This window comes from Fundulus heteroclitus, chromosome 3 (genome assembly GCF_011125445.2).
Source record: "Fundulus heteroclitus isolate FHET01 chromosome 3, MU-UCD_Fhet_4.1, whole genome shotgun sequence".
In the NCBI taxonomy this organism is placed as follows: domain Eukaryota; kingdom Metazoa; phylum Chordata; class Actinopteri; order Cyprinodontiformes; family Fundulidae; genus Fundulus; species Fundulus heteroclitus.
The window spans coordinates 13,026,884-13,042,617 of NC_046363.1; the positions used below are offsets into that span (position 1 = coordinate 13,026,884).

Below are 15,734 nucleotides of genomic sequence, written 5' to 3' on the forward strand. Positions count from 1 at the left end.
AACAGTAGGCAGTTGAAATGTAAACAATGTAAAACAAATGTAAACAAATATGCAGTAAGGTGCAGCAGTGATTTAAAAGTAGACAGTTGCATTGTAATTCTGGGTAAGGTGCAGCAGCAATTTTGCAGGATACGATACCATCCATTTTCCGAACCGCTTTATCCCTCATGGGGTCGCGGGGGGTGCTGGTGCCTATCTCCAGCATTTACTGGGCGAGAGGCAGGGTACACCCTGGACAGGTCGCCAGTCTGTCGCAGGGCAACACAGAGACAAACAGGACAAACAACCATTCACACACACACTCACACCTAAGGACAATTTGGAGAAACCAATTAACCTAACAGTCATGTTTTTGGTCTGTGGGAGGAAGCCGGAGTACCCGGAGAGAACCCACACATGCACAGGGAGAACATGCAAACTCCATGCAGAAAGACCCAGGGGTGTACTTGAACCCAGGACCTTCTTGCTGCAAGGCAATAGCGCTACCCACTGCGCCACTGTGCAGCCCCCAGGATACGATACAAATGTGCAAATGTGCAAATGTGCAAATCAGCGAGTCGAGTGTGGTACACAGTCCGTTTTTATACTTCAGCAGTTTAGCAAAGACTTTCTTTGAATGATGGCTCTTCTCAAATAATAAACACTTCACTTTTGTCAGACAGGCCCTACAAACAACCAGTGCTGAAAAAGAACAATTTGGACAAACTATTTCTGCAGAACTACAGGCCCATCTCAAACCTCCCCTTTATCAGTAAGATTATTGAAAAAGCTGTATTTCAACAATTAAATACCTTCTTAACAACGACCAGCCACTTTGACGTTTTCCAGTCTGGCTTCCGTGCTCACCACAGTACAGAGACCGCCCTTATCAAGGTTTTTAATGACATCCATATAAATACAGACTGTGGAAGAACCACAGTGCTGGTATTATTGGACCTTAGTGCAGCATTCGATACTGTTGATCACTCCATTCTGTTAGAACGCCTGGAGAACTGGGTCGGCCTCTCTGGTACAGCTCTCAACTGGTTTAAATCCTACTTAAAGGACAAGAAAGTTTTTGTATCAGTAGGTAACTTTACATCAGAGATGACAAAAATCACATGTGGGGTTCCCCATGGGTCCATCCTGGGTCCCCTCCTATTCAATACATACATGCTCCCTCTAGTTCATATCATAAATAACAACAACATCAGTTACCATAGCTACGCAGACGACACACAGCTCTACATCACCATGTCACCAGGTGACTATGAACCAGTTCAAGAACTGGGTAAATGCTTAGAAGAAATCAATACGTGGATGTGCCAAAATTTTCTTCAGTTGAATAAAAACAAAACTGAAGTAATAATATTTGGACAAATAGAGGAAAGATCAAAAGTTAGCACACAGCTTCAGTCGCTTCAGCTAAAAACCACTAATCAGGCCCGAAACCTGGGAGTAGTGATGGACTCAGACCTGAACTTCCATAAGCATCTAAAGACAATTACAAGGTCGGCTTTCTATCACCTTAAGCATATTTCCAGCATGGAAGAACTGATGTCTCAGCAGGATTTGGAAAAACTAATCCATGCATTTATCTTAAGTTGAATTGAGGACTGCAGCTGTGTTATTACAGGTCTGCCTAAAAAGTGGATCAGACAGCTGCAACTGATCCAGAACGCTGCTGCCCGCGTCCTCACTAAGACCAAGAAAGTAGAGCACATCACCCCAGTTCTAAAGTCCTTACACTGGCTCCCTGTTTCTCAGAGAATAGACTTTAAAATACGTCTGTTAGTCTATAAGTCACTGAATGGCTTAGTACCTAAATACATTACAGACTTGTTGTCAGTGTATCAACCCTCCAGACCACTAAGGTCTTCTGGTTCTAGCCTGCTCTGCATACCTAGAACCAGAACTTTTGTAGTTCACTGAAACTTCATTAGTCCAATTTATCTTTACCTACTGCTATTATTCCACTGCAATGTGCTTTCCTTTGTATGTTTTCTTTTCTTATGGTCTGTTCATGTTCGGCACTTTGTCTTGCTACTGAAATGTGCCAAACAAATAAACTTGCCTTTTATAAAGGGCAGATTTTCAGAGTTAACGACTTATGCAAATCTCCCACCTGATCACTGCAGCGTCTCCAGAGCTTCTGTGGATCTCTCGGTTTTTTGTCTGAGTATGGTTAGGTAGGCTTGCAGTTGTGCCATAGTTTTTCTGGTTTAGGATGATGGATTTACCAGTGAGATGTGAGGTTTTCAAAGCTTGGAATATATATAACCTAACCATGCTAAAAACCTCTCCACAATTTTATCCCTGACGTGCCTTCTGTGTGCATTGTTCTCTATGATGCCGTTATTTCACTTAAGTTTACCGAAAAAACCTCAGCAACCTCCACAGAACAGCTGTATTTATACCAGGATTGCACACTTTGTCTCTAATGTAATTTCTGAAGGTAATTGGCGGAACTGGGTTGTACTTAGGGATATCAAAGTAAATGTGATGTTTATATCAGCATTTCATGTGAAATTATGCCCAAAATATATTTAGTTTCTGGATATTATGAGACAAAATGTGAAAACATTCAAATATTATGAATACTTTTGCAAGGCACTGTTTCCTACAATCTCAGAATGCACAAAATGATTCAATATCAAAGAGTCTCCAATATCAAGTGCAGGGAAAAAGAGATAAGGCTGTATTTGGTGTTGTCACTTGAGTAAAAGTGAATTGTCTGGGACATTTCTTTACAGCTGCATTTTCCCAAAATAGTGTTGTCAAGAAGAAAAAGAAAAAAAGATCAGACATGAAAACTAAGACACTTTATTGTGTTTGGAAACTGACCAGAAACCCTGCTGTTTTTTTGGTTTTTTGTGTGTTACAAACTCCAAACATCTTCACTTTTACTAAGTAATGTGTCCTGACAGTCAGTGTAATCGCAGCAGTATGGAACAATACAGTTCAGAACTGAAACCATACTTATGCTTGATAGGTAAAGACTTAGCCTGTTAGTTTATCTGATGTTGGCTCTGTGCTATTTGACTCCCCCTGTGTGTATGTGAAACAAGGAAACAAATTAGGATTTGTTCATGGCATAGATTTTTAACTCCCTCCAATGCTTCAGTGAGCACATCTCTTGGCCTCCTACCTCTGTGTACTCCATTAGCTTCTGTCACTGCAGGTTTTGAAAACACTTAATCTGCAAAAAAAAAAAAAAGGAATCTTCTTTCTGTTGTAATCCCAGTTTAATTAGCAGGCAAACTGTTGCAGGACCAGCAAGCTTTGAAAAAGGATGAAGATCCGTTTTCTTTGAAAAGGAGAACAGATGCTCTGGGTCTTGATCTCCCTTTTCAATGCGACACACATTAGCCACATCCCCCACGTTTAAACGTCTACTGGCCAAGGACCGCTCAGTCATCGTCTGTGACAGATGTCTGCATCATGGAGGCTTTTGTCTCCCAGTCATGATTAATCTGATCTGTCTAAAGCAAAATCAAAGATGATAATGTTGATTCATGGTATGAGAATACATTTGTATACACTATCTGTATTAGCTTGCAAACTATTTGTATGTTTGTAACAGATGAAAAAGTACAATAAACAAATTACGTGCTCTTAAAGATCTAATTTAATGCAGTTCTTGACAGTTCTTTCACTTTCTCTACTTTTACTGATAACGGGGCAGGACCAGCTATGAATGGATCTTCGTCTAAAAATAATACAAGCCTTATTCATATCAAACGGTCTTTCTCTGACCTTTGATCCTCACTATGTGTTACAGTGCACGCTGGAGAAAAATCTGGTATTTCTGCTATTCTTCAACATAGTTGCCAAAACAAAATTCTGGATAAGACTTCTTAGCATTAACAAACTGTTTAAATGGATTATTTAATTTATTGTACCCATAATATCCCATGTTACATGCCGCAAGAATAACTTAAGAAAGATCATTGAAAGCATATTATCTAAAATCTATGCTTTGTAAAATCGTTTTTCTTTCTTTCAGGTGCTTTGAACTGTTGACCTTGTTTGTGGCTGACACGATCCATCTCCCCTGGGTGAAATAAAAGACATGTTTGCCTCTGGTCTTGGTTAACCTACTCTGACTATGAACACACCTTGTAAGAAGATTTGAAAGATTTTTTAAGCAACTTGGACTTAATGGAGTTAGGTAGATCTCTACAGATATATACAAATGTTCTAATTAAGTTTAATATCGATGAACACTGACGCCCTCAGCTGAATTGTGCTTGTTGGAGTTTATGTTTTGCTTTGTTTTATTTGTTTTAATGCTTCTATATTGTTCCTCTTCGTTAATGCGGGGTGTGAACAATTCTGAGTTTGAATTCATTCAAGAACAGGATTTAATCTAAGGCACATTTCATTTAATAAATAAAGCTTATAAGCTCTTTAAGCATAACGCAATGTATTCTATTGACATTTTACTGTGTAGGGTGCTGAGCAGACTAAACTTTTAACCCTTTAAAATATATATCACACAGCAGCCGGATGTTTACAAGGACTTTTAAAAAGTTAAGAATCCTGAAATCCTGAGCCAAAACGAAGTTAGATAAGTTTTACTAGATGTAATAACATATTTTACATTTTTTGAATGTTGCCCTGGTTATAAAATAAATAATTCAAAGACCCACACCATGTTGTATGCTGCCATTTTAGTATTAGTTTTGTTAGAGTATATTTCTATTTTGAACTTAGATATTGTGTTCAAAATTATGAGCATGCTACTGCTAAGGTGGTTTGAACGACTAACTCATTTGAAAATTCTTAAAAAAAAAACTAAAAAAAAAAAAAAACGATGAGCCCAAGGGGCCTATCCTAACAACTCCTCAGCCACATTTAGACCACAAGAGAAGCCTTCACGAGGATTTCCTTTTGCACTTTTCAACCACATACAGACAGAAACAGACATGTTTAGATTCCTCTTTTATATCAAGTGCTGCTTAGATTCAAGGCAATGTCATGTGTGTCTAATGAAATATTGTAACTGTCATTTATGCTTTCTCTGCACTGTTCTTGCATAAGTCACCATCACTTCACTGGGATTCCCAAGGGAAGTGATATGACATTTGTGATATGGTTATACCTTGTGTGAAATATTGCAAATTTATATATAACAATGTGTGTATTCTGGAGCATGTAAAAAAAGTAATTTCCCCCTGGGATCATTAAAGTATGGGTTTAGGGGGACAACATTAAAAACATTTGCTTTCTTTGGAAAATACACGGCATTTATCTGCATTCAAGAATTACATACTTACTTTAAATACTAATTAGCATGTATATACAATTTAGTGCTCACGCATGAGCTTTTATAGCATTTTGTGCAACCAAGCAGATTGTGGGCAAAAGGTTTAAATAGGACATTTGTATAGTAGCTGCTGCTGAAAACGTGGAATTGAGTCAGCAAGTTGTGAAATTTGGAATAACAATAACAGCGTCCATAAAATAGCCTTCTGTAATTGCAGGCCTCCTACTCCCAGTCTCCATGGGGGCGCTGCATCAACATGCATGCAGAAAAAAACAAGTTTTACAGCCAAACACACAACAAAACACAGAATACCTCCCTTGACTGCTCCAGCCTTCCACCCACCCACACACCCACACACACACACACACACACACACACACACACACACACACACACACACACACACACACACACACACACATACACACACACACACACACACACACACACACACACACACACACACATATTCACACACGGAGAAACCCGTTTTAATAGTTTATTGCACTGGTGTGCTTTCCCATGTACATGCCAGCTGATTTAAGGAGAAAACGCTGGAGGAGGAGAGGAGATGAGGGGTGGGGTAGGGGGAGGTTTTCTGCCTGTGAGGTGGGGGCAGGCACAGCTGCTGTATGAAGTAACCATGGAAACCTTTGTCCAAATTCATCGAAATGGGAGGTGGGTTTGTAAGGGACTGAAAAGAAAAATACAAACCATCTGAAAAGTTTTTTCCCCCGTCTCTTTCATGGCACCCATGTTTTTATGCAGCCGTGTTTATTTGCCATCTATTCATTCCTCTATCAGACAGCACACTGTTCCTAGGTGCTTGATAATAAATCACAGTAATAATGGTAGTCTAAATTTGGGACTGGCACACAAGCAACTCATCAGATCTATTCTAAGTGTAGGAGGTGGTTAGTTCTGTGATAGCACACAGACAATAGATCGAGAAATGTTCAGTTAAAATACTAAGTTAGTAAAAGTGCCAGTGTAATAAAAAAACAGAACAATAAAGCACACTGGAAAACCACAGGTTTAATCTGTCGTTGAACTTAATTTGAAACACATTGGTTTTCAACCCATTTTTTACAAAAAGCATAGTGCCAGCGAGCACTTTAGTGCAAAAGGAGATTTATTATTGATCCTAGAGCAGCAGTTCTGAGACTCATAATAACAAGCACCACCTCAGTTTTCTGAATATCTCAATGTTGACATGCATTTTATAACATGTTAGCTTGTTATAGAAAAAAAACAAAGGTAAAGTGTAATTGTTTTACCCATTGACACTTCATTTTTGATTAAACAATATGGTGTAGGTATGAATTTCATTTTTAGGTAAAAAAAAAAAAAAGTCCAAAATCCAATTGGACTCCAACTCTGAACTTAAAATCCAATGTGGATGGCTACAAATAAAATTGAGTGCAAGCCATAGTAGATATAGTATTAAATGCACTTTGATATACAATTTGTATTCTGCTAAATATGTACACAAAGTACTGTTTTGGAGAACATGTTGCTTTATTGTTTGCATCACTCTGGGCTATGAGAACAAATAGTCATCCTTTGGCCTAACTTAACTCATTGACATTTAACAGCTTTACCGTTTTGAGAACATTCAATCAAACATATAAAACTGCTAATAGTTGCAGTGAATCACTTTGAAAATTAAAAACATTTAACCTTTACCCAATAAAAAATATAAAAAACTAATAAAAGTGTACACAAATTTGTTAATGAACCATACAGGACGGGATTTTATTTATAAAAGCAGGAAGCATCTTCGTAAAGGCGTTACATTAACAGTGAGAGAATAAAAAGCTGGAGGGATGATAAATATGTTTTATGCTTAAATGGACCCAGTATATAATACTTATAATAAGTTCAGTATGAGGATAATCTGTGTGGTCATTATTGGGATGTTACAGCAAACATGAACAGGTCCTTAGGAGTAATTCGGTCCACAAACGTAGCTGATAAATGAAAAGCACCCTTTGACAGGAGAATAACTTCTGGCAGAAATAAATACAGACAAACTGAGAAGCTGCCATTGAGTGGCGAGTCTTTGACGCTAGAGTCAAGTCAGAAGTATTTGTTTCCACGACTTGAAAGTTTCAAGGGTTTGGATTTTTTTTTATTTTATTTTTTTTATGGAGATTCTGTGAAGTTCTTATCAGTCCGTTTACATGTAATGGTAGGATGTCATATTCCAAGAACAGAGTGAACCTTTGAGTGTTGCATCAGAACGTCATTTGTGCATCACCTATGGCATTTTCCTGTGCTTTCAAGGTTTAGTGGTTGTTTCAAAATCCTCCCGCTAGACTCAGTCAACGGATTGGCCAAATTAGTTCATGAGACAGACTGATAAAGTTTACGTCTGACTAGGTTGTCAGTGTTCCACCAATCTGAGGATGTACTTACTTTTCTAGCAAGCTCAAGATGTGATCTCTTTCTACAACAGGTATTATCATTAATAACTTTATAGACTTCTCTTTGAGCGTATTGAGCGGATCAAGGTCCTGCTGGTTTTTGAATCTGAAAGGGAAGACAGTCAAGCTGGGTTTATGTCATACCCAGATCCACGTTCCTGCTGGTAAACAGAACACAGCAAAAGTAGCCACCGGAGGGCTTGTTTCCTTCCACCCACTACAACACAGTTAACATGTTCATATTTATCCCAGAAATTATCGATGCCAAAAATTTCTATGAAATCAAACTCTCTAAAAGGCAGTCCAATTACCAACAGTAGTATTTGTTTGGGAACACTTTTCCTTCACTATTCAAGGCAAGAGAACCAACGTTTCATCATATCCTTCACAAATATACGGAGATTAAACTAATCTCATATAAAACAGTTTTTAATTAAGTGGAGATTCTACCTTTATAGCCGAAGATAATTTTAAACATTAGGATCAAGCTCATTGTTCATAAAGTGCGACTTATTATTGTAATGATGTCACTAGAGCGCCCTCTGGTGTTTGAAGAATGTACTTTGCATCCTCAAGATGTAGACACGCAAAGAAGTTGTGCAAGCATTGGTTTTAATTCAATTTGAAGAAAATTCAAAGTTATAATACCAAAAAAAAAGCAAAAAAAAAATAAAAAAGAAAAGCAAAGCAAAAAAAGCTGAAGCCTTGTGGACAGATCCACTCTTGAATGAGCAGAGTACAAAATGTCACAATGTAATATGTACATTACAAGAATTAAAACAAATACACAGAGAAGCACTCTCGATACATCGGATTAAATATTTAATAATAAATAATAATAAATTAATTGGTTGATTGCTGACAGAGAGCTGATATACACTGTATTTGACAGTCAACGCAAAAGTTTTTTTTTTTTTTTTTTTAACAGTGACAAAACATACCTGTCACCTGCTCTAGTGTTAAATAGTGGAACGCCTCTTTTAATCCGAGTCTCTTGCAGATAACTTTACATTCAACTTAGCTCAAGGTGTGGAATGAAAGCCTGAGCATTTGGCTGCTGCAAACAGAGAGATTTCAAAGATGTAAGGGTACTTTTCGTTGAAGAAAGCAGTGCTAAAGGTAGTCACTCTGATCAAAAATGGATTCTCTGCATCTCTGTAAAGACAAACACGAACGCGAACCCAGAACCCAACAACGCCTTTCTTTCTGGTCCCAAGACAAACATCAAAGCTCAGAGAAGATATAATATAAAAAAGACAGTTAAACATGTCAAACAACGAAAATCCACCTGTTTTGCTATCAGGGGAGGTAAACGGAGAATCTCATCAGTAACATTTCATCACGTGACAAACAAGTATGGATATAGATATAAAATGAGTTATACTCCTATACAGACAAAAAAACACGAGATGATGATTATCCCATGTGATAAGCAATGATGGAACATCATCCCACTCTCAAAGGATTCTACTCCTTTTTTATGCTTCTATGTACATTTTACTCCATGTTGATGGATGGCATCCTTAAAGTTAGATCCCCTACATGAAAGTGAATAGTAATAAAACAAAATAAAAAAAAACATCTGAACAAACAAATCCAAAGACATCCCGACGACGAGCTCGAATAAAAAGGAGGACGAAATGACATTAATGTCATTTGTATAGCTATAAAGATGATGAACAAAGAAATTCTGAGTTCAAGTAGGAAGTGAAATGTTTGTGCGCGCGTTGCCATCTGTATTCCTGTCTCGTTACAGCAGTGTTGGTTATTTACAGCGTCTTCTCGGCACAGCTCAGGCCTCCCCTGATGGAGCTGTTACAGCACCAACAAGAGGGATCTGGGGAACGTTTCCCTCTCCGGCTGATCCGCCCCGTCTAAACCACGGTAAAGAGACGGAATACCGTGATACATCCAAACCCCTAGGATTTCATTTTGGGTCGTTTATTAGTGGTCCTCTCGCTCCTGGCCGTAGACACCTCCGTTTAACATATCATAGAAGATCTCGTATTTTTATCTACAACAACTCATGTCTTCGTGACTTAAAGAAATAAACCTTACCCGGACACATCCATCCCTCTAACTCATCCTCAAATCAAGCGTTTCACGTTTAGAGTAAGCCCCCCTTTTGCCCTCGCCCTCCCCCTCTAATCTCGTTTAGCGCGTCCTTTCCTCTTTCTCCTGCCAGAGTTCTCCTGGGGCTTCTCCTCTTTGCTTCCCACCAGCGGCGCTCCGTTGGCGGCTCTGCTCAGCCCGTTCAGGCTGCCGTTGGAGACGGCCTTGCCCGCCTTTGAAGAGGAGGAGGAGGCGTCGCGGCGTGCCGGCTGCTGGCGGCGGTAGGTCTGGTAGTAGAAGTTGCCGAACAGGACGATGAAGGTGATGGCGTAGCAGATGAGGGAGTAGTGCATCCAGTGGGGGAAGTCGCAGTTGACGTAGAGCGACAGGGCGGTGTGGCCGATGGTGACGTGGAACTGAACCTGAGGGCACGCGGCAGAAGCACATACTCAGGAAAAAAAAATGTTTTGCTTACATTTTCTTTGAAAAAGGCCACAAACTCTTACCATCTGGATGATGGTCAAGTATTTCTTCCACCACAGGTACTTTTGGATCTTGGGTCCACAGGAGGCCAGGCCATAATACAGATACATCAAGACGTGGATCAGTGCGTTCATGTGTGCCCCGAAGAACGCTGCGGGAAGAACGGAGCGAGTTTAGCACAAGGTTCCTCTGCAGCCTTCTTGTACTTTTCCATTAAAGCAAGAAAGAGGAAAACTACGTCCTTTTGACTTGTGGTAAAACTTTGGACTAAGGACACTTAAATATCTCTTTGGAGAAGTGTGAATTCACAGCACATTTTCAAAATATTTTGACTCAAACTTAATTTAATGTTAGTCACGATTTCATCAGTTCTTAACATTTTAGTTTAAGTCCAGTTCTAATCAACTTCTTAGTCCATTTTTGTCAATTATATTTACAGAACAAACTTTGTTGATTCATAAAGCGATGGATCTTTTAGGCCCTCTTGCCTCTTTGGGGAAAATCTATTTCATTTTTTTTTTTAATCTGATGAAATGTTTCACCCAGGATGGGACAGAATAAGAGTTAAACTTTTCTAATAAAATAAATATATTTCATTTTATATTTAAAACAGCTTTAGATTAAGTCTGTCTATTTTCCCAACACCTCCCACTTTTTCTATAGACTAAAATTAAATCTTATTGGATCATATCTCGTCAGTATTTTTGTCTGGTTTTATCTGTGAAAATGTTAACTACTGTTAATTTCAGACTTTAGTTTGAAACTCTAACATTGTCCTGTTTTGTAATTGGATTATTCTTATTAGTAACATGGAATATCCTTTTACAATCACCTACTCAATGAAATCTCACAGCTTGTATTTTTTAAAAGTAACTTTAAGTTTTCTTTTGAAAAGTCCACATAAGGCCTCTTTCATGATTGATTTAGTTTCTTGAGCAACAGGCAACCTGTTCTATGAAATGTTGAGGCTTTTATTTTGAAGTATTTTTTTAATCCCGATTTTTCATGATATATGTAGTTCTATTAGTAATGTAGGATATGTTTAATGCAATGAGAAACTACAAAATACTGAAACTTTTATTTTGAAGAGCATTTTAACCTTAATTGTGAAAGGGCAACATAAATATATTTTTTCATGATTTGGTGAAGCCTATTTGGAGTATAAAATTGCTTCCTGCTACGATCGACTCAGTCAAACATTGGGACTTTTACTCTGAAGAGCATTTTAATCATTATTTCCAAAAGTCATCATAATCCCTTCTTCATGACTTCCTTGGGAATCTTCCCAGAGAAGACGTAATATGTGCGGATTTTGCATTAGCCGTATAGATTCACGATGTCGTGAGCAACTCACACTGTCCTCCTGCCACCCACTTGATGCCGATCCACCAGAGCGTGAACATGCTGCAGTGGTGGTAGACGTGCAGGAAGGTGACCTGGTTGAACTTTTTCCTCAGAATGAAAAACACCGTGTCCAGGTACTCGATGCCTTTGGAGATGAAGTACCACCAGAGGGCTCCTGCCACCTGTCTCCCCACAGGAACACAGGAGGAATCAGCCAGGTGAGGGTGAGGAAACATTTGAACAGAAACGCAGCGTAAACAAAAGCAAGCACGGACTGGGTTCACATATCCACGTTTGATCCAACCAGAAAGTCAACGGTCGTGATGGACACGTGTTTCTCTTGTACCCTCATCTTTGACATCTTAACCTTAGAGTAAGCTGAGGAACGATCTGCGGCTGTTTTTTTTTTTTTTCTTTTTCTGTCTAGCTTGTATCTATGTCACGGAATAAGACAGAGCGAGGTGAAACTGAACACCAGCTCTTCCATCAGCTCGTGTGTTTCTCTGCAGTCCAACTGAGCGGAAGCTGGTCAGGTTTCCAACACCAGAAAGTAAAGCTACAATGAAATAGTCACGTGCCTTATCCCCATCATTCTGGTACGCGAGAGCTATGTTGGCTGACGAAGGTCAACTTATGTGCAAAAACTAGTCCTTGACATCTTCTAGGGAAAGTGTCACAGCATACAGAAAAAACCGTTGCACAGCTGGAACGAACTCTGAGAGTAAATGTTCTCCGCCTCGCAAAAGTATTCACCTGTTGAACCCTTTGTTACAACTTAACACGTCAGTGCATGCTAATTGGATTTTATTTGATAGAACAACACAATGCGGTATTATAGTAAAGTGGGAGAAATTTTTTATTTTCTTTTTTTTTAACAAATAAAAATGCCAAAAGCGTGATGTGTATTTGTATTCGGTTGAGCTAAGAGAACATATTTTGGTCAGCATGCAAAACGCTATTCAGGGTGGAAAACCGACGCAGCTCATCACCCTGAAAACTTCCTCCTACTGTGGAACCGGGTGGCGACAGCCTCATGCCGCGGAGATGATATTTTTCAGCAAGGGGAGTTGCCAGGATGACGGAAGAGGCTGAATACAGGGACATCCTGTCCAGACATAAAACCCAATTACCGAAACTGGGGAGAGATTGATGCTCATGGAAGCGCTCCGTCCGATCTGTCTGGACTTGAGCCGTTTTGCAAAGACAAATGGGCAAAATTCTCTAGATGCGCAAAGCTGGTCGAGAGATACCACTAAAGACCTGCAGCAATACTCCTCAGTCTTTCTACAAGTCTTTTTATTTGTAAAAACATCCTTTATTCGTTGCCTTCCACTTTACATCTATACTCAACAGTGTGTAGGTCTTTAATTAAAAAAAAAATCCCAATAAAACCCATAGAAGCTTGTGGTTGTCATGTGACGACATGTGGAATGGTCCAAGGGGTGTGAAAACATATGCAGGGCACCATATTCTGTAGGAGAGTGTGCACGTGCTTGTTTGTGACGTCTTTCAGCTGGCCAGGCTCCAAAAAACACTCACCCTGACTTCATTGGGGTCGTCCGAATAGTCCACGGGTTGACAGATGTAACTGTACTGTGCTGCCCGGGCTGCCATGAAGAGCTGGAGGAACAGAGAGCGTAACTCTGTGAGGAGACAGACTCACACGGACCAGAGGCACGCAAGACCAGAGGCCAACCAATGAGTGAGTTACCGCTGCAGAATGCCTGATTCGAGGAAACTGTGACCGAAAGGGACAGCAGACGTACCTCTTTGAAGATGAAGAAGTTGAGGAAGACCATGCTGAAGTTGTAAACAATGAGGGTCTTTCGGAGCTGGAAGGGCTCTCTGTTCTTCATGTATTTGGGGCCCAGCCAGAGGAAGAGCAGATAGGAGGTGCTGATAGCCAGGGTGGGAAGCGGGTTGTCCATCAGAGGCCATTTCTCCACCCGCTTGTCTGCAGGACACACATTCCCACTCTGTTATATAACACATACTTGTTGTTAAACGCTCACGTTATCAGGCGGGCTTTCAGGAAGCTCACAAGGTGTTTCTTGAAAGGTCTAGGCTCCAGTATACCCATTTTGTTCATCTCGCTTGCAGCAACAAAGGTTTTAAATCAATGTTTTTTTGTGTGTCATCACCAGCTGAGAGAGCAAGCAGAGGAAGATAAAGAAAAAGTCCTCGCCAGTAGGTGTGAATTCCCTAAATCAACTAAGACTGAAGAATGAAGATTTAGACATTTTCTTTAAAAAAAATTCTAATGATTGCCATTTCCCTACGCCCTGAGATAGGCATGGGAGATACGGACCAAAAATAATATCTTCATATTTTTAGGCTGAATGCTGATATACTATATTTATCTCAATATGTTTTTATTTTTTTATTTTCATAAAGTAATTATGTGAGACATTTATCTCAAATGTCTCACAGGCACATTTTTGAACAAACAGCTTTAGATAAAAATGAGAAACAGCTAAATAAAAACCTACTGGAGAACAAAAAGTCTAATTCTAACACAAAATAGATAGAAACAATATAGTTCATCTTATATCTCTTTTTAAAGCATATCTTCCGTAAAGATCAGGTATAAGAATAATTAAGATAGTTTCCAAAAAAGTTCTACTTAGAACATAATGGCCTTGTGTCTTGTGATTTTAAGCAATCCCAGGGATTGCACTGAGAGCTTATTTGGCTCACGTTATATCTTGTAACATGTAAAAAGAAAAGGAAATGCTGATTTCAACAGTGGATCACAAGAACAATGATGGGCTCTAAATATATACAACTATATTGGTGCTGCATGCCTCTGTTGTTTTTTATATATGTCAGTTAACACACCTTTATACTAATTATCTGCTTTAACTACTGTGACAATTTTGAAAACATTTCTTTTGATTTCGTTTATTCTGTTTTTGTTTAGGATTGTTTTGGAAAGCATAAAAACGAAAAAGATTGTTTCGAAAGACTCATTGTTTTACATGGACAAGTCCTAAAAACTTTGAGTTTAAGTTAAAACTAAAAATCAGTCTATTGTAAAGAAACTTGTGGTGAGAGGGCACCAAAATCTGCTATAGCCCAGGGGCCCCTATCCGTCAATGGCCGGCCCTGGAGATGCTCATAGAGTGAAGGACTTTGAACTCAATATTCAGTCAAGTTACATAAAGCTAGATGATACAGTGGCTCCAGGCAGGAAAAAAAGGATTCACATGAGCAATCCTACTGTAATTCTTTCTTTTAATTAAAGCATGGCGCTGCAACGTTGCACCGGCTTGAAGTTGACTGCCAACTGGGAAATCAAACCTATACACCTGCACATTCATAAAACAAGCATTTCTAACTTCAGTTGCTCTTGGATCCCGCCCTCAGGGACGGCCCCTTACCTGCAATAGTCAGGGTCCATTTGTAGAACTCTATGGTGTCATTAATTAAATGTGTGACAATCTCCATGGTTACGATCTGCAATCAAAAAGACAGGCGAGGGAAACAAATTACTGAAAACTGGTAAGAAAAAAAACCTTTGCCAATGTCACGCTGGTCTAATAATTTTCATTCTATTTTTTTTTATATGGGCTGTTCTGAAATAATAACCTGTTAATAAGAGTCTGAATCAATCAAAGCAACAGAGCCAGGGGGCATCAGGAGGCCTGATTTAAGCCTGCTGTCCCATGAGGGTCTGATTGATGATGAGCCCCAGACTCCATTGCGCACACAGGGGAACACCGGTCTGCAGAGCGCATGTGTCAGCGCATCTGGCCCAAACACGACCACCTAGCGGGGGGGATGATCATATCCTGGAGAGTCAGATCGGCGCTTAGACAAAAAGAATGTTACAGAGCGCATATTTAGCAACACGATGAGCTATTATTAAGGAACCCCTACTCCCCCCCTGCCCCCCCCCCAACCCCCCTCCTGTCCCTCTTCTCAGGAGCGGATCAAGCGCTTCTGCAGCATCTCCCATCCTGCCTGCGCTCTTCCCAGCATGCGCTAACAATAGGATCCTCATCACCAAATTAATAAACGGCCAAACTGTAATGCATCTCCCCGGACGGATTTGGCTTTTTATACTCTTTAGTATATGAGCGGTAATTCACGTTGCCTTAGAATTCACATTGAGCGGGACGCAGCGCGGCCTTAAACGCTGCAACACAAGGCTCATCCAGGCCCGCTTCAGATCAATCTGA

The 15,734-nt window shown here is 39.7% G+C and overlaps 1 protein-coding gene across 1 annotated transcript; it reads right to left on the minus strand.

The window, feature by feature from the left end:
* Positions 1-8,485: 8,485 nt before the first annotated feature.
* Positions 8,486-15,041, minus strand: elovl4a (ELOVL fatty acid elongase 4a). The gene is made up of 6 exons (XM_012864666.3): positions 14,934-15,041; positions 13,320-13,507; positions 13,093-13,173; positions 11,564-11,735; positions 10,233-10,360; positions 8,486-10,148 (listed from the first exon to the last, which is right to left on the minus strand). The coding sequence occupies exons 1-6, from the start codon at positions 14,998-15,000 to the stop codon at positions 9,819-9,821; spliced, it is 966 nt and encodes a 321-aa protein (XP_012720120.2). The 5' UTR covers positions 15,001-15,041; the 3' UTR covers positions 8,486-9,818.
* Positions 15,042-15,734: the final 693 nt, after the last annotated feature.

Excerpts from the sequence above, each read along its gene's own strand:
- elovl4a (XM_012864666.3), bottom strand. The coding sequence starts at position 15,000 with ATGGAGATTGTCACACATTTAATTAATGACACCATAGAGTTCTACAAA. Across the intron at positions 13,174-13,319 it reads ACTTCTTCATCTTCAAAGAG|CTCTTCATGGCAGCCCGGGC; the intron begins GTACGTCTGCTG and ends CTGTTCCTCCAG. Across the intron at positions 10,149-10,232 it reads ACTTGACCATCATCCAGATG|GTTCAGTTCCACGTCACCAT; the intron begins GTAAGAGTTTGT and ends GCGTGCCCTCAG.